The 18,577-nt window shown below is 45.1% G+C and overlaps 1 protein-coding gene across 1 annotated transcript; it reads right to left on the reverse strand.

Annotated features, from left to right (window-relative positions):
* Positions 1 to 3,205: 3,205 nt before the first annotated feature.
* Positions 3,206 to 17,363, reverse strand: LOC311361278 (potassium voltage-gated channel subfamily B member 2-like; the record flags this gene model as incomplete). The annotated part of the gene is made up of 2 exons (XM_084481456.1): positions 3,206 to 5,161; positions 16,725 to 17,363. 2 exons carry the CDS (start codon positions 17,361 to 17,363, stop codon positions 3,206 to 3,208), a joined length of 2,595 nt encoding a protein of 864 aa, XP_084337582.1.
* Positions 17,364 to 18,577: the final 1,214 nt, after the last annotated feature.

Below are 18,577 nucleotides of genomic sequence, written 5' to 3' on the forward strand. Positions count from 1 at the left end.
TTTTGCATAATGGTGACTGACTTCTTGGAAACCACAAAGTCCCTATAAGTCATTCACTATCAAGTTATGGTGACTTAACAACCAAAGAAGTCAACTAACGGTCATATAGTGTTATAATAACCAACATAAAGAGAGGGGATGAGGGGTGGAATGTCAAAGAATAAACAGAAAAGCAGGCGTGATACATTAAGAATAGCTACTTATATATGTATATGTATAGAGATATATCTTGGTTGGTTTGACAATCTGAATATTCTACTTATTAACTGTACAAAATTAAGATATTACAACAATAACAAAAAAGGAAAAGGAATTCAGTATTGCATGTAGTCCGTGACGGCTCACTGTGTGCATTTTTGTCTCGAAAGCTGGTCACTCTGTAGGTCAGCGAGCACTAAAATCTAACCACAGGAGGACAACCAAGCAAGCGTTCCAGTTTGAACGGCAGACTATGGCGTGCTGCCCTTGTGGTTCACCACGTTAGATTCCCGGGCAACAATTCTTTAGCCAATACCAAGAGCAATTGCATATAACGTGTTTAACCAGAGATGGCGATATTGCTACTTCTTAAGGTTACTCTTTGGGAGGACCACCAATGCTGTATTTAATTGCTCCACAATAGCTTCAACTTCTCCAAAGTCCCCTGCCGTAAACCACACAAAGTGACCAAATTCCGGTGTGTGTGTGTGTGTGTGTGTGTGTGTGTGTGTGCTGTTATAAACATCCTGAACTGAACAAAAAAGAAAGCAAAGCCATGTTAGCTGAGCACAATTGCACTGATATGATAAAGCTCATCCCCTACAGATTTTCACAGAGAAGGAATAAAAAATGCCATCTACCATGAGCAAAGCTGTGTTCACACAAGATTAAACCTCACACCTTTACATGCACGCACGCACACACATGGGCACACACACACCCGCAAACACACACACATACACACATTATACCTTTGGATGATGCAGACCATTTAGAATTGTTCAGAGCTAGAGTAGGATTTTTACAAAATATCTGCTTATTGCTATCTTGGCTATTTTAAGGTTGTAGTCTACAATATCTTACTATCTAGCTGTCGTTAAACACAGGGGACCGGATATGTTGCCAAACAGATCATGAACATGATGTGGAAAGAAGATGACTAATGTAAAGCTGAATGTAAGAGGTCCGGGAGAAATGTCACAAGTTTCAGTTTTACAAAAATCCTGAGGGTTCGTTCAGCGCTTGCATATTCTCAACGTTTTTTCATTTGAACAGCAAAAACAAATACATAATTTCAAAAGATAACAAAGATATTATTCTTTACAGCTACAGGATCCTGCCAGATTGTACAGTTTTTCCAGCCTTCTCATAAATTATCTATTTATGAAAAGGCACACAATTTATAGATATAGAAGATATTACAGCTACAGCGTTTACATCCGTTTCCCGATGCAGAGTCCTCATAGAAAATGTGACTATGATAAGAAACCTTTGAGCGAGGAAAGGATGTAATTACTGTAAAGTACAAGTATCCTTGTATCCTTATATGAACTACTTATGGTATTTCATAGATAATGGCTCACTTTGCCTTTCAGAGATCTTCACATAATGAACACAATAATTCATGTGCGTGCCACCGGGAATATAAACATAATGAACAAACAATGACATACTAACAATCAAACTATTAAAAAAAGAAAAGAAAAAGGGAATTTGCTGATTACATTTCTAGGTAGAGGACTATGAATAGGCTTCGGTCTTTTGGTTAAAGTGCCAGAACAACACCTCCACCAGGGGGCAGTCCCACACCGCTTTGAGTTGCAGCAGCACCCTTCTGAGACCGTGACCGGACCAGGAGCCACGCTCTCGCTTCCCAGGCGTACAGCGACGATGCACGCTGAACATGCGACCCACGCAGCAAATACTCGAACACACACATCGCTCTGCAGACGCCAAACATAATCTACGTAGCAAACAAACTTAGACTACTCTAAACAAAAAGGCAATCTTATAAAGCCAACACATATAGTATGTGAAGCCGGTGGGTGGTGACTGAACTGTGGGTTTATGGGTGGATCCAGATCGGTGATTCCAGATGTAAAACTTCTGAGTTCTACACGTTCGATTTTTTGTCTTTTGTCAGGTTGTCATTTTATGTTTCTTATAATAATAACATTTGTAAATTTGTTTGGTTCCTTACCTAATTGGGTTACAGAAAAGGGCAGAGCATAGGCTACACCTTGAAAACCCCAGGTTCATCTTAGCTAGCACAGCTGTGACAGAGTAGAAAGTTCACCAGATCAGTTACATGAATGGCCAGATCAGTTACATGAATGGCCACAATACAAAACAATTCATGAATTATTGAACAGCTCACGTAGATACTGATGTCATGACTGCGAGAGGATAAATCTGTCATTCCTAAGTACTATTTCTGTACACTGGAGTGACGGAGGGAGAGCAATTGGCCACATAATACATTACGGTATCCTGTTTCAACTGCAGGATTTTTTATGTGGCCCATTCCGGATCAGTCCAGCATCCTGGTTCTTCCATCCACATTTCACATAAGATACTCAAAATGCTCAAAACTACCAGCGGGCATGACCATAGAATGAGGGAGGGACCCACTCAAAACGGGGCAGTTTGGACGGGAGAGCAAAAGAGTGACACTTTCATAATGACCGTGTTAGAAGTCCCAGAAGAATTTATCACATTTGGATTTTACTTTTAGAAAAATAAAATGATAACACTTCCTCTGGTGTTTAAATCCAGAGCAGTATGCGCAATGATAAATCACAACTGCATCCCACATGGCCGCATATTATATATACTATATAAAAATAAAAATAAATACTGAAATACTGAAGTCAGTTGCGTTCAAGTCATTCTGTTCAGCAGTAAGCGTGATTCCTGCTCCCTCGTCAGACGGGGGCTGCACCCTATGCAAAGTCTTAGAAGCAAAGCGGTCTCCTATCCCCAGAGAAACAGATACATGATCAATATATACAACAGTGGCATTTCCTTCCTTTTGCAGATACACACACACTGCTTCTTCAAGTGTTTTCAGCTCTTCTCGACATGGACATGTGCTTGTCAGTCTTATTGACATCAACAACCCCCTCCCTCCCTTCCCATCCCACCCCCCCCCCCCCCCCCCCCGCCCCCCATTCGGAGACCTTGCTTTATCGCGGCACCTGCCACTGTGACTCAACCCCCCCACGTGTCACATGCTGGTTTCACAGGGCTCCGTCACGGTGCCATCCAGGTTGACGTGGTTCTCCACCCTCTCGTCTCCGTCCACAAACGCCTCCGCTGCCCCCGCCTCTCCATCCAGGCCGGCCGCCTCCTGGGTGCAGTTGAGCGGGCTGCCCTTAGGGGAGAGCGGGCTAGCACTGGACACGGAGCCATCCATGTGATTCTTCCCCCAGCGGCTTAGGCCTGTGAGCTGCCCTTCACCTTCTAAGCCCCTGGCACCGCTCTCCCCGCCCCCCTGGAAGCCGCTCAGAGAGGCCTTGCGGCCCTCGCCCTGCAGGGAGGCGCTCAGCTGCCCCTGGGACGCCCCCCCTGCTGCGGAGGAGGAGGAGGAGGAGAAGGAGGGGGTGGTCACGGGCCTCACCACGGCGATGGGGGACGCGTCGTCTTGGGAACCCAGCGACTGGCCCTTCTGGGAGTTTCTCTTCCTGGGCGTGCTGTTGCCCCGCACGGAGCCGCCGTGGGAGCCCCCCTCCGCCGCCCCGCGCGTCATGGTGGCCACCTCTCTCGTCCCGCCGCCACCGCCGCCGTCGCCTGCCGGGCGGCTGCTGGAGACAAACTCATACAGCCCCTCCTTGATGACACCGGCGGCCTGGGAGCCCTCGGAGAGGCGGCGGTGGCGGCTCGACTCCAGAGATGTGATCTGGCTGAGGTCCAGCGGAGGAGGGATGCGCTGTTGCCTGGCGCCCGCGTTGGCCGGCTGGGTGGCTCTCTCCGCTATGGGCGGCTCCCTGAGCCCGCCAGGGCCTAGCTCGCTGATGGTCATCTCTCGCACCTGGAGGTGGTGCCCCGACGCCGACGCCACCACCTTCATCTCCATCTGCTCGTCCGCGCGGTACTCCTGCCCCCCTCGGCTGCCGGTCATCTTGTTGTAGGTGTCCTCCAGGCCCTGGGCGCTGAGCGTCTGGGGGTTGGCCCTGAACGGCGACGGCTTGAGGCGCTCGGGGGACCCCAGCTGCGCCACCTCTTTGTACTTGTTGAGCTGGGAGCGGGCGGGGCTGGCGGCATCGGCGTTGGAGTAGTGTTTGTGGTAGCTCCAGCGGCTGGGCGAAAGGTGGTTGTCCAAGGGAATCTTGGCCTCCGGATGCTCCCCCTTCTCCACCAGCACGTCCGTGAGCTCCATGCTGCGGGTGAAGGCGTCCTTCATGTTCATGGACACGATGCTGCCATTCCTCTTGGCCCGCTCCAGGGCCTCGCGCCTCTTGATGGCCTTCTCCTGCCGCTTCTGCTCGCGGTAGAACTCTGAGAAGTTGTTGACGATGATGGGGATGGGCAGCGCGATGACCAGCACCCCGGCGATGCAGCACAGTCCGCCCACGATCTTGCCCAGCAGGGTCTGCGGGTAGATGTCACCGTAGCCCACGGTGGTCATGGTGATGGTGGCCCACCAGAAGGAGGCGGGGATGCTGGTGAACTTGGTGGCGTCTTCGTCCTTCTCGGCAAAGAACACCAGGCTGGAGAAGATCATAATGCCCATGGCCAGGAACAGGATGAGCAGGCCCAGCTCGTTGTAGCTGCGGCGCAGCGTGAAGCCCAGTGACTGCAGGCCCGTGGAGTGGCGCGCCAGCTTCAGGATGCGGAGGATGCGCATGATGCGGAAGATCTGCACCACCCGTCGCACGTTCTGGAACTGCAGCACGCTCTTGTTGGACTCGGTGAGGAACAGCGTGACGTAGTAAGGCAGGATGGCCAACAGGTCGATGACGTTCAGCGGCGCCTTGATGAAGTCCCACTTGTTGGGCGCCGAGAGCAGGCGCAACACGTACTCCATGGTGAACCAGGCGATGCACACCGCCTCCACGTGCGCCAGGCTGGGGTTGTCGTTGAAGTGGCCGAACTCGTCCACCACCTGCAGCTCCGGCAGGGTGTTGAGGGACAGGGAGATGGTGGACATGATGATGAACAGGATGGAGATCATGGCCAGGACCTGGAAGACAAGAGCAAACCAGCGCTGGTTGTTCTTATCGTGGCTTACACCTTCTTAAGGTTTTCTCATTTAAAGTAGAGATCGAATACGATTCAGCAGAATTGCTGCAGAGTATAAATCAGACAATATGTACCATGATAGTAGTGCTACATGGTTCAAAGATGGACACATGGGATAATCCGCTATAATTGTTTGTGTAATTAATATTCTCGTATGATGTTTACAGAGAAATGTGTAAATAAGTGTATAATCCCAAACTAATAAACTTTGTGTATATTTGTGCTTTGTCTTTTGTCACAACAACTCAACTGCTTCCATCATTCTGTATGGACCAGACCATTTGCGTATAGGGTAGCTTGGACCAACTAATATTGCTCTCACTAGCAACTTATTAGCAGGAGTCCCTTTTCACACAGGCAACGTCGTCGTAGGACAACCACAGGGGTCACTCATGGTACTAATTATGGGTCTGCTCCTTCTATGTACCAGGGCCCAGGGAGCAGACTTATCTTCGCCAGCTTAGTCCACTACGCATGTCTTGCTGCATGAAAGGAGCAGCCCCATTGTTGAGTGACACCTGTGTTTGACCTATCAGTAAACCTCTGCGGACAGGGTTCATTGATGAGCTGACCTTCCCTTCCCTAATGAGCCTGGTTTTTCCGTGGGCAATATTTCGTTTTTCCACGAGGGTGTGCTGAAAGTACCAGATTATTGCTTGATTCTTCCTGCTGGGGGAGGAAAGAATGAGTAACCACTTCTAACCTCCCTCTATCCGTCCTATAAGTAGCAACACAATCCTATTACAATTATCCCAACATGTCCTACCAAGTGCCACCGGGAGAAACGACTCATTGGCTGCAGCGGCTTAACAACCAGAGCGACCTGCACTCGCACTCCTGTCCCAACAGAGCCTCCTGCACAGTGCGTTACAGGAAGGAAATTAAACATATCCAATCCAAAAGAATTGCAATTCAAGATCTATTTTTTATGTATTTCTATATTTATTATACTTATTATGCTTTTTATTAAAGCGTTATGCCTGCACAGCTAACAAAGTTGATTTATCGCAATTAAAAGTAAAATACCTTCCTTGAGTTTCAAACTAAACGCAACACCATTCAAACACTAAATGACACAAATTTAAAACAAAAGTCCATGGACTTTCAAAAGTATGCTTATCAGTCTAAACCGTTGTGATTCATCTCAATGAACACCTTGAGTTTGCTTCAGTAACACATGGCATGCACAGGGTGACACGCAGGTGGAAAGTCACCTTTGCGGTAGCAGAGGTCATGGCTGCCAGAAGACACAATAAGCCACCAGACATATGCTCTTGCTGACGATGCTTGACACGAAAACACTCTCTTGGCTGATGAGGCCAAGAGAGGCGGAGTCTAGAGTGAGGGAATATCTTACTGACATGAGCACACGCAATACAATTGGATTAACTTTATGTGGGTATTTGATCATAACGCTGAGGTTTAAACACCCTTGTATATGATGAGCCGCTGATGGAGGATTCGCAAACTATATTGGATCAATGTCTGTGTTAGGCCTATAAAATCTGAAATGGATTTTATAGCTGAATAGAAACCAATGGCACGATCACAATAAGTTGTACTATGAACTGAAATGACCTAATTATAGCTTTAAGCTTCACTGTTTACCTGCAGCTTATCGGACTATAAGGCACATTAACATGTTGCCTCCATGCCACTCGAGACTTATTGCACTATTTTGGTTTTCTCCTACTAGAATAAATACAATCAAAGTAACATTCTGAATGACATTCAAGAAAGGGGTAAAGAAACCTGGGCCCAAAGATTAACCATAGACTAAAATCGAACTAAATGAACTAAATGCAAACATGAGGATTGTAACATTATTGGTCATGGAAGAAGTCACAAAATTTTTATTTTTAATAGACTCTTTACTGCTTTTATTGTTATGGTTGACTTTAAATTTTCCTACTAGAATTAGATTTGAACTCAAAATTATCTTTGTATCCTCAAATGTGCTACAACCATAGTTATGGGTGATTTTCATGAAATCATAGCCACAGTCATAGTAGGTATGAATAGGGATTTAGCAACAAAATGTTGAACAAGACATCATTTAAACCAAGCTAATCATGCTTAAGGCTATATCTGATATGGAAATAAGGAATTAAAAATATATATGTTTTTAAGTTTCATTTACAACTTCAACCAAACACAAGACTAATCACATTTCTTGGGGGAGATTCTACTGATTATAATCCCATGTTGCATTGCTGCTTGACTGCACTGCTTTACTGCTGCCCATATATGGGCTGGCAGTGGAGAACATCATTAAGGTAATGCTCAGTAGGCTGCCAGTAGGTAGAATAATGAAATGCATTACATGGAGTGACACAAGCTAAAGAATAGGATCACTAAATGGTTCTGTAGAAAAAGTGATGTCATGTTCAGTTTTAACACCAAATAAATGCGTGTATTCTACTTTTTTTTTACTCTTAATTTGTCATTTTGTCGTAAGGACTTAGGATGGTTGACATTTTCCTCTTGGGATAATTTGGAGTGTAAACAATGACAACACTGTTGAGAATTTAGATTTGGTTTTGGATTTAATCAAACCAAACATGTTCAATTTAAGTACAGTTTAAGGTCGATTTTTATAAAATCCCTAATTTAACCCCTTATCCTCTAAAGACTGATAATAATTAAAATAGAATCGCAGTAAAAAGACAGTAATAAATATGACATTTCCATGTATTGAACTGTGACCAGGGTGTCTGAATGAATCGTGTACAACAAGCTTCTTCCAATCTCCTCATTGAAAGCGTGAGCAAGCTTCATGCAACTGTATTACGTTGTCACCCTTTGAGGCAAACAAATAGCACCTCCTTCTGGATACAATGAAAGAGAATAAATAGTTTATTCTATTTTGGAAAAAAAACACAATATACCACAGGTGTTTGTGCGTGTGTGTATGCGTGTGTGTGTGTGTGTGTGTGTGTGTGTGTGTGTGTAAGAGAAAGTAACACTGTAACACACAGACCATGCGGTGTCTTAATGGCTTAATGGAGGCCCTATGCTGTGCCCTTGAAGTCCCCGTGCCAGATTAGAGCTCCCTGGAACACCCAAGCTGCTTTAGACGCCTGCGCTGAGTTCGGCATTAAAAAAGTTGATCAAAACTACAACCCAAAGACACGCATGCTGTATCATTCAGATAACTTCCTCACTTGCACCAATTTGGATCTGGTCTTATTTTATAATGAGATTTTTTCTTTTCGCAATGCAGTGTTTCAAAATTCTAAATAATACGTTTAATTAATGTGTGTGTCGTCCTTTATAATATGTCTACAGAATTAAGTTCTAGATGGCTGCCTCTCTTTCTTTCCCTTCTCCTGAGTTGTTGCATCACCCATCACATCATGCATCATGTGCATCACACATGATGCAACATCTCCAGCGCAATGTATGGCTAACATTTCAATGCATTGACAAAAGGAACCATAGAATTTATAAAAATTTTTAAATTGGCTAAAAATACAAGTCAAACTGTGACCATGAATCGTTAGTGTAGGAGTACTTCCGCAAAGATCCAGCTAAAGAAAAGACAAAGATTAGTTTGCAAAAATAAAATATAAAGATCTGTATAAATAATTTGGGAAGGACAGTTGGCGCAAAATTATTTGTGACTCATGCAGCAGTAGCTGAGAATTTCCTAACAGCAACGTCATACAAAATTTGACACAGCGTTAAATATATCCATCAAATGATCACCACCACTTCCCTTGGCCCACACCTAATTGGCCAGTTCTGTCTTTGACTTGGCTCAAAGCAAATTCGTCGACCATTAAGTCAACCACGTTAACGAAACCTGTTACAGTGATTGTTTCAGTGAATGCAGTCGATACAGTTTCCTTGTTTGTCTAAAAGTCAATGACTGTAAGACACATCAATGGACAGGACTAAGCAGTTGAGCTAAATGGGTATCATTTGCAGTCATCGACTTGACATGAAGAACACACACAGATTAACTCCTCCAGTCCACCAAGTGGTCTTGCTGACAGAGAAATTGTGTGTTTTATTAGAGAGTAGTTGGACCGTGCCAAAGCCTCCATTAAGCAACAGTGGACTGGCGGAACGCCTTTATGCCAACTCCTGTTACTCCTCTATTGGTTTGGATTTTGAAGAATGCTAAGCTAGCACTGTCTGTGTGTTTTCATCAGGACCAGCAGAGATGGCACCGTCTTTGCAGCGACATTTTGGGATATACCAAGAGGGAATAAAGGAAATGAGGAAAGGAAAGACAGAAACACGAAAGAAAGAAAATAATGAGAAAGGAGAAAGAAAGAAGGAGGAAAGAATGAATGAAAGAAAGAAGGAAACAAGGAAGGAATGAAAGAAAGAAGGAAATAAGGAATGAATGAAGGAAAGAAGGAAGGAATGAAAGAATGAAAGAAAGATAGAAGAATTAAAGAAAGAGAAAGAGAAGGGGCTAACAGGGTGGAAGGAGGCAGAGAAGGGGCTAACAGGGTGGAAGGAGGCAGAGCAAGGGCTAACAGGGTGGAAGGAGGCAGAGAAGGGGCTAACAGGGTGGAAGGAGGCAGAGCAAGGGCTAACAGGAAGGAAGGAGGAGGGAGCAAGGAGAGGAGCAGCCAGCTTAATCAGACTCAGCAGGAAATATGAGCCCGTCTTGATCGATAGCTGGAGGTATTTCTGGAAGTAGGAGACACAGGATCTTTCAGATTGCCTGGGTTTCCGAGGACTTCAAATCGGACATGGATAGGGGGAAATGCTCCATTCATCAGATTGCTAAGTCAGGGCATCTTGTGTCTCTGGTTGCTGGTCGGTTTCTCTCTTTACCAAACGGAAGCAGTGTTCCAATCCATTTGCATCCTGTTTGTTGGAAGTCAAATGATCCTACAGCAATATAATTTAATCTGTGTCTGTTTAACCGCATATATCGGAAAACTCTGAATACTGTTCCCATCATCCATCCAGCCATCGTCCATGATCAATCCATCACGCATCCATAAATCATTCATCACCCATCCATTAATCATCCATCACCCATTCATTAATCATCCATCCATCCATCCATCATCCATCCGTCCCAGTCCACTCAGGGTGAACTATGTGTCGTTTGTATGTAAGATGACTTGTCATGTTTTGAGAGAGATGTCTTCTCTGTCCAAACAGGCAGGAGAGATGAAGACAAGCGTTGTCTACTGAATGTGGGGTACACCACTCCGGAGAGAGAGAGAGAGAGAGAGAAACATGGTGGAGGATAATATATTCAAACACTGGGGTTAAAAAAAGAACACTGTCTGTATCATTAGTCCTTAGCTGGGGGCAGAGCCTACGTGTGTGTGTGTGTGTGTGTGTGTGTGTGTGTGTGTGTGTGTGTAAGTGTGTCTGTTATAAATAATACGGTCATGTAAACACTCACACACAACACACACACCGACACAGAGAGCGTAAACAGGAAACACGCATCTATGATGATAGTGATTATTCACCAGTGGCTCCTCTAAGTGGTCTGAGTGACATGGATGCCTGCTCTCTAATCACACATATAATGAGACGCTACTTCAACCCCACAATACGGTCATCATACCCCCACCCTACAGAACCATACAGTCACCATACAGAACCATACAGTCACCATACAGTCACCATACAGAACCATACAGTCACCATACAGTCACCATACAGAACCATACCCCCACCATACAGAACCATACGGTCACTATACCCCCACCATACAGAATCATACGGTCACCATACAGAACAATATGGTCACCATACAGAACCATACCCCCACCATACAGAACCATACAGTCACCATAACCCCACCATACAGAACCATACAGTCACCATACAGAACCATATGGTCACCATACCCTCACCCTACTCCCACCATAAGGTCACCATACAGAACCATACCTCTATTATAGGGTCACCATACCCTCACCCTACCTTCACTATACCTCCAGCATACCTCCACTATACCACCGCCATACCTCAATACCCCTACTATACCTCCACCATACCTCAATACCTCCACTATACCCCCACCATACCTCAATACCTCCACTATACCCCCACCATACCTCAATACCTCCACCATACCTCAATACCTCCACTATACCTCCACCATACCTCAATACCTCCACCATACCTCAATACCTCCACCATACCTCCACTATACCCCCACCATACCTCAATACCTCCACTATACCTCCACCATACCTCAATACATCCACTATACCTCCACCATACCTCAATACCTCTACTATACCTCCACCATACCTCAATACCTCCACCATATCTCAATACCTCCTCTATACCTCCACCATACCTCAATACCTCCACTATACCCCATCATACCTCCAACAAGAGCAGTTGTTTTTCTAAACCCAATGTAAAGATACTGGTTGTTATTTTTGTCCTGATAACTGAATTAAGCAGTGAACTCTGTTCAAATAGCTTTCTGTGAGAGTTGTCAATGCATGGTGATTGCCGTACATTTTAGTTTGATATGAATATATTCATCTACAATATAGCATATATATACCAATGCGGATTTTCAACCACTGTATTGCATATGAACATTCCCTATTACCCAAATGATTCCTACGAATGTCATGATGATCGATTACACCATGATTGCTCTATGTCACCACAGCTGTGTTTCTCTGACACCCAGTGGGTGCCCATTAACTAGGGGCTTGGCCCTAGATGTCCTTTGGAGCTAAGTGCAGCACTGTGACGTATGCATGCACGCACCCCACAACATAATAAGTCACTTTCAGTTCCCTTCCACAAAAGCTTTGTTGAAGCATTAATGCTGATAACATAACTAGGACTGGTTGATATCGGACATGTTATTAGAACGTTATTTTTTTCCCAGGTGTATATAAATAAAATAAACTGGCTACTGGCTTCATAGCATCTCCTCACATTTAACCTCAATGGAAGTGACAGCATCTTATGAATATGCAACTGGGAAACAGCCCTGAAGTCCTCTCAGCCTCCTCTCCTAATCTCTGTCCTCCAAGGTGACACCGCTCAACACACGGGGTGCCAGGCAGTGACACACTGTGACGACAGACTTCACTTCCTGTTGATTATTTCGCTCTGCTCATACAGTACTTGGTCTGTTCAGGTGCATGCCATCATGACCGGAAGATCACATATAAACCATACTGCTGAGGGTTTGATCCAACAACCACCAACGGCGTAGAGGTACAGCAGCAGATGAAAGTCATCACATCATTCTGTGACCTGATTCCGATTCATTATCTAGTTATACTCCAGCATGGCAAACACCTTCATAGACTGGAATGTGCTAAAGGTGTCCATATATCGTTTAAAAGGGAATTATTTCACATAATTAATGTAGAAGTTTATACAGGAGGAGAAAAGAAGAGCGCTAGTGTAATGTGACTGGATGTGTGTATGAATCCTTGCAATTAAATAGTGTGAGTTTAAGGTGAGCTATGGATATGCATGGAGTCTGGCTTTAACAAAACAAGGACATCACAACTGTCTCTCATATATATATACATACATACATATATATTATATATGTTATGTTATTATAACATCTGATCCTGTGTATTGATGAAATATGTATATATATATATATATGAGAGACAGTTGTGACATCATGACTGCCAATGATTCAGACCTGATGATAAGTCCCTTAATAGCATTGCGGCAAGACCTTGCCCTCCTTCAACCAGGAGTTCTTTACCTGCCCTGACTCAATCTCTCTCCCTCTGTCTGTCTCTCTCCCTCTCCCTCTCCCTCCCTCTCCCTCTCCCTCACCCTCTCCCTCTCCCTCTCTCTCTCCTTCCCTCTCCCTCCGTCCCATGCTCTCTCTCTCTCTCTCTCTCTCTCTCTCTCTCTCTCTCTCTCTCTCTCTCTCTCTCTCTCTCTCTCTCTCTCTCTCTCTCCCTCTCTCTCTCCCTCTCTCTCTCCCTCCCATTTCCCCAATACATGCTCTCCAGGTCAGACAGCACTAGGTCTGAGGCAGCACAACCCCTGACAACAGTTATCCTATTTGCAGCAATGGCCCTGGTAAAAGCCCCAAAGGAGATTAAGTCACACCACCACCTCCCTCTCGGCCCACATATACACCCTCTTTCTCCCTCTTTCTCTCTCTCTCTCTCTCTCTCTCTCTCTCTCTCTCTCTCTCTCTCTCTCTCTCTCTCTCTCTCTCTCTCTCTCTCTCTCTCTATGTCTCTCAATCCCTGGATACTGGTGACTATGAATTGTCACATCAAATTGCCCTGACTACCATGGTGACCCACCACCTCATACCATGGTGACCTCACCAGCCCTATCAGCCTCAGACGAGTGATGGGCTGAGGCACTGCAGGATGATCCCACTGATCATCCTCCGTTGTTTTGTGTATATGGTTCATGATCCCCTCAAGCAATCTTTTCTTTTACATTTTTACTGTCATCCCTCTCCTGTAAAAGATAGTATTGATAGTATTAAAGATGCTATTTAAATAGCCCTAAATGAAATGAATTGGTGATGATAATGTGTGAGTATATATTTTGTTTTTATACACCTAGACTGACTTGCTGCTACAATTCTTCAAAGGACACAAAACATTCACAAATGTGGTTTAGGAAGGGAATAAGAAGATTACACAGATTATGTAAAATGAATGAAACAAATCTCTCTTGTTTGTACTTTTAATATGATGTGTCTTAAAATAGCCAGGAGCGACAGTCCATCTGGTGTGTGTGTGTGTCTCTCTCTCTTTCTATCTGTCTGTCCTTCAGTATGTGTATGTGGGTGTGTGCAATGTGCATGCATGTGTGCGTAACTGTGTGTGTGTGTGTGTGTGTGTGTGTGTGTGTGTGTGTGTGTGTGTGTGTGTGTGTGTGTGTGTGTGTGTGTGTGTTTGTGCATGTGTCTATGTGTGTGTGTGTGTGTGTGTGTGTGTGTGTGTGTGTGTGTGTGTGTGTGTGTGTGTGTGTGTGTGTGTGAGTGTGCACATGTATCACTGTGTTTGTTTGTGTGTGTATGAGTGTGTTAACCTTTCAAGTTATCCTGTTATTCAGACTACCACTTACCCCTCTTACTTACCACTTACCACTTAGACTACCCTTATCTATTGCATCAGTGTCATCACGTCTGATTGAGAGTTTATTAAGAGTGAAACCCCTCGTGGGACCTACATGTATTTTCCCATACCAACAGTTGGCATGGAAACCAGCCTATCACTGCAGGCTACCTTGATATTCATATATATATATATATATATATATATATATATATATATATATATATATATATATATATATATATACAGTATATAGTGGTAGATTGCAAGGGCGTACCACAAAACCAGGTCAACTTAGTTAAAACCGCACTCTTATCAATAGTATTCCAACTGATCTATATTTAATTTGGACTCCCGATACACAACACGCTGAATAGTGGTGTGTTTTTCAGTAGATTAGAGGCAGTAACAACAACAAACAACGAGCAGATCCAAGACACGCATCATGACATGTATAAAGCTGGCTGTGGGCTTGTAGCGCGCTATCAGTGTGAATGCTTCAAAACCTCAACTGAGGACCTCCAGTGTGGACAGGCTTTTTCTTCAAAGACCATCTCAGTGTCTCATGGAGACTGACCTGACCCATTCACCCCCAAAAACCTGTGTAGAAATCCAAAGCGACTCCATTGGCTCTGTCTGCTATTCCCAATAAGGCAGTGATCAATAGCAACACCTTATTTCATGTACAGTATACGCCCATTCAGGGCCTATTGAAATCTGAGGTGACATGTGTCATGTTGGACTTGTTTGGTATCATCAGCAACTACGACATTTCCCTTACTTGCATTATTTAAAGGGCTGCTGCTTATAAATGACCCCATGCTCAATCAGTAGAATCACTATTGGTGTTTATGCCTATGATTTAACTTGCCGGTTATTTTATTGTTAAGACTGCATTCATAAACATAGCCTAGATTGCAGCTTTTGAGATCAATGTGAATTTGTGTGCGATTTTGCATCTCACCGAGATGAATCAGTTTGGTCCCGAAGTGTCTTGTCTTTCATGTAATGTTGAGTTTAAATTACAACAATAAGCTCAAGCCCGGTTCCATCCTTAGAGCATTGCTCCTGTTTTTTTTAAATAGTAATTCTCCATTCATTGATCAGATGAGGCTGATCAGCCTCAACAGAGGCTCAAAAAATAACCCCAATGTAAGCTTTGATTCCACAGTTCAAACAGAGATTGACTTTTAGGACATCAAAGAGCAGCGCCTCACCATGTCAGCACATTTAGCACCAGACTCTGTGGTGTTCCCGGAAGCTAGATGTTATTTACAGCCTAACATTTACAGATACGCTTACAGTAAACAAAACAAATGCCATCAAATCGAGTTGAAATTCGATTTTTCCTGTGTCTTCTCATGAGGACGTTTCAAAATGTTAATGATGTTAATGAGGATGTTGAAACATCGGAGTAATGGGTGTGCGACTAAAACCCTGTGGAAAGACATCCGTGCACGTTAAGTTAATAAGTTAATACTGACAACTGATTTGGCTTATGTATATCCAACCTCCGAAAATTACCTTCCTTGTCAATACCACATAAAGCTGAAATAAAGTTGTTGGTATGGTCAATCAATGTTTTTAAATGAATGTATCCTGTTCTTAAGTTGCCTAGGTCAACCAAGTGCAGGCTACTTATCTCTCTCACACTCCTACCCCACCCCCCTCTTTGTCTCTCTGTCTCTCTCATTACTTCATAGGTCAAAGTGGATTAGGTGAACCAATGGCACTCTAATGGTGGACTGGGTTCTCTGAGAATTCAACCAAGGATAGTTAGGTGTCGGGTGTGAGGGTAAGGTAGGGTTGGATAGAGATGGGTGTTAGGGTAAGGTAGGTTAAGGTGAGGTTAGGTAGGGATAGCTGTTAGGGTAAGGTAGGTTAAGGTAGGGTAATGTAGGGTTAGGTAGGGAAAGCTGTTAGGGTAAGGTAGGTTAAGTTGGGTTAGGTAGGGTAAGGTAGGGTTGGATAGGGATGGGTGTTAGGGTAAGATAGAGTAAGGTAGGGTTAGATAGGGATGGGTGTTAGGGTAAGGTAGGGTAATGTAGGGTTAGGTAGGGAAATCAGTTAGGGAAAGGTAGGTTAGTTGTTAGGTTAGGGTTAGGGTGAGCTAGGGGAGCTGTGTGATTTGGTCCTTTCAATGAAAGGGTTGATTGATTCTTAGTCAAAGAGGGGGTGGGGGGGGATAACAACTGTACACAATATTTAATGTCAAACTGGAGAGAGATACAAGAGATGAGAGGAGACAATAGGAGGAGAGAGAAAGAGAGATAAGGAGAATAATGGATGAGAGGAGAGGAGGAGAGGAGAGGAGGAGAGGAGGAGAGGAGAAGAGGGAAAGAGAAGAGAAGAGGAGAGAAGAGGAGAGGGGGAGAGGAGAGGAGAAGAGAAGAGGAGGAGAAGAGAAGAGGAGAGTAGAAACTGAGAGAAAAGGGAAGAAAAGAGGAGCGTTGTGGAGTGGAGAACCGTGTTGGGATGCGGGCGTACCTTGGCCGCCAGCGAGGAGCCGGGCTTCTCCAGCAGGTCCCAGAGCTTCTGCCTCTTGTCAGGGCAGCAGCCGTGCTCTTCCACGTCGCCGTCCTTCTCCCGCAGCGTCTCCGCCTCGCGCCGCAGCTCCTCGTTCATCTGCTCCTTCTTCTGGTGGTAGCGCGCCTGGCAGCAGGACTCCAGGTAGATCTCGTCGATGCCCCAGTAGTCCAGCTCCTGGCCGAAGGACAGCGCGCACATCTCCTCCATCATGTGCAGCTTGCCCGTGCGGTAGAAGTTGAGGATGGAGGAGAAGGCGCCGGGGTGGCGGTCGAAGAAGTACTCGCTGTCGTTGAGGCTGTAGTCGTCGCAGATCTCCAGCAGGGACTCGTGGGTGTTGCAGTCCCGCAGCCGGCCCAGCCGTGTGCGGGGCAGCCGGTCCAGGGTCCGCCACAGCACCTCGTGCACCAGGCCGCCCACGTTGAGGCGCACGCGCCGCGAGCGCGCCTTGATGCGGATAATGTCGATGGGCTCGGGCGGCAGGAAGGGCGCCGGCTGCCCGCTCCACTGCTTGGCCTTGGCCGCCGAGGCGTTGATGCCGCCGCCGCCGCCACCGCCGCCGCTGCCGCCGCCGCCGCCGTAGACGCCGCGGTCACTCATGGTGGCGAGGAGGTGGAAAGGAAGTCAGGGGTTCAGTCTGTCAAGGGAGGGAGGGAGAGGTGAGGGTGGGGGTGAGGGTGAGGGTGGGGGCGAGGACGGTGTGTAGCCGCTCACTCAGAGCGTGGCGGGGCAGGTGGGGTCCATGGCCCGGCTGGAAGACAGGGTGGGCGGGGCGTGAGTTCACTCTCTGTGAGGATTGAAACGTTAGACATGGAACAGAGTGGTTATGTCTCGGAGTTTAATAAAGGGAGCTTGGCAGTGTTTTTTAATTGTTTTTTTGTTTTTCAGACTTTAAATGGTGAGACATTATTGATACGGCCTTAGGAAATGATATGGTATATGATCTTTAACAATATCATATTTCGTGAAGACCAACAAACTAAATAATTTTTTTCTAACTATTTCCCTGTTTCAATCTCATTGGATTTTGGAGGGCATGAAAGGCATGAAAAATGTCCCAGTCAAAAAGATTTACCATGGGAAACAAGACTAAACCTTGGGCTATAACGTATTATACTCTATGTTGGATACCATTAGAGGTCATTTTACAGTCTTTGGATTATTGTTTTTCTGGTCATTCACAATATCGATGCACATTAACTTCAACAACAAAAAAAGAAAATGAATGGACGAATTTCACATTTCACTTCTCGGCCCCAAGGGGATTTCTGTCGCTATTTCCACTCTTCCCTGCCTGCTGGAGAATTAGTGGGCGCTGTGTGGGCGTTGAGTTTATCTGCTTGTATAAGAAGAGTCCCTAAATCCCCGATAGGTATTAGGCTTCCGTTACGCTCCTTGGTACGTCCCTGGGTTAATTATAGACTAGAGCGTCTTTCTACACCTGCTGCTGGGACACCATAGGACACACACACACACACACACACACACACACACACACACACACACACACACTTACGTAGGGAACTAAGTGGCTACCTATCTCACGTCACGCCTCCGTCAGACCATGGCCATGACCCCCCCACCCAACCTCCAAACTCATATTAAGCACGCAATAATGATATGATCACTTGAATAATAAAAACGATCACTTGAATAATAATAACACAATTAATAATAATAGTAATAATTGCTAAATTATCTAAGAATTAGTAGGAATTATACTATTTTTCGTGTGTCTGATACTGAGTCTGGATTTGGTAGGACATGGTAGGATACCGAATAGGATACGGAATAGCTTATTACAGTAATTACAG

This window comes from Micromesistius poutassou (assembly GCF_964030765.1).
Source record: "Micromesistius poutassou genome assembly, chromosome: 16".
Classification (NCBI taxonomy): Eukaryota; Metazoa; Chordata; class Actinopteri; order Gadiformes; family Gadidae; genus Micromesistius; species Micromesistius poutassou.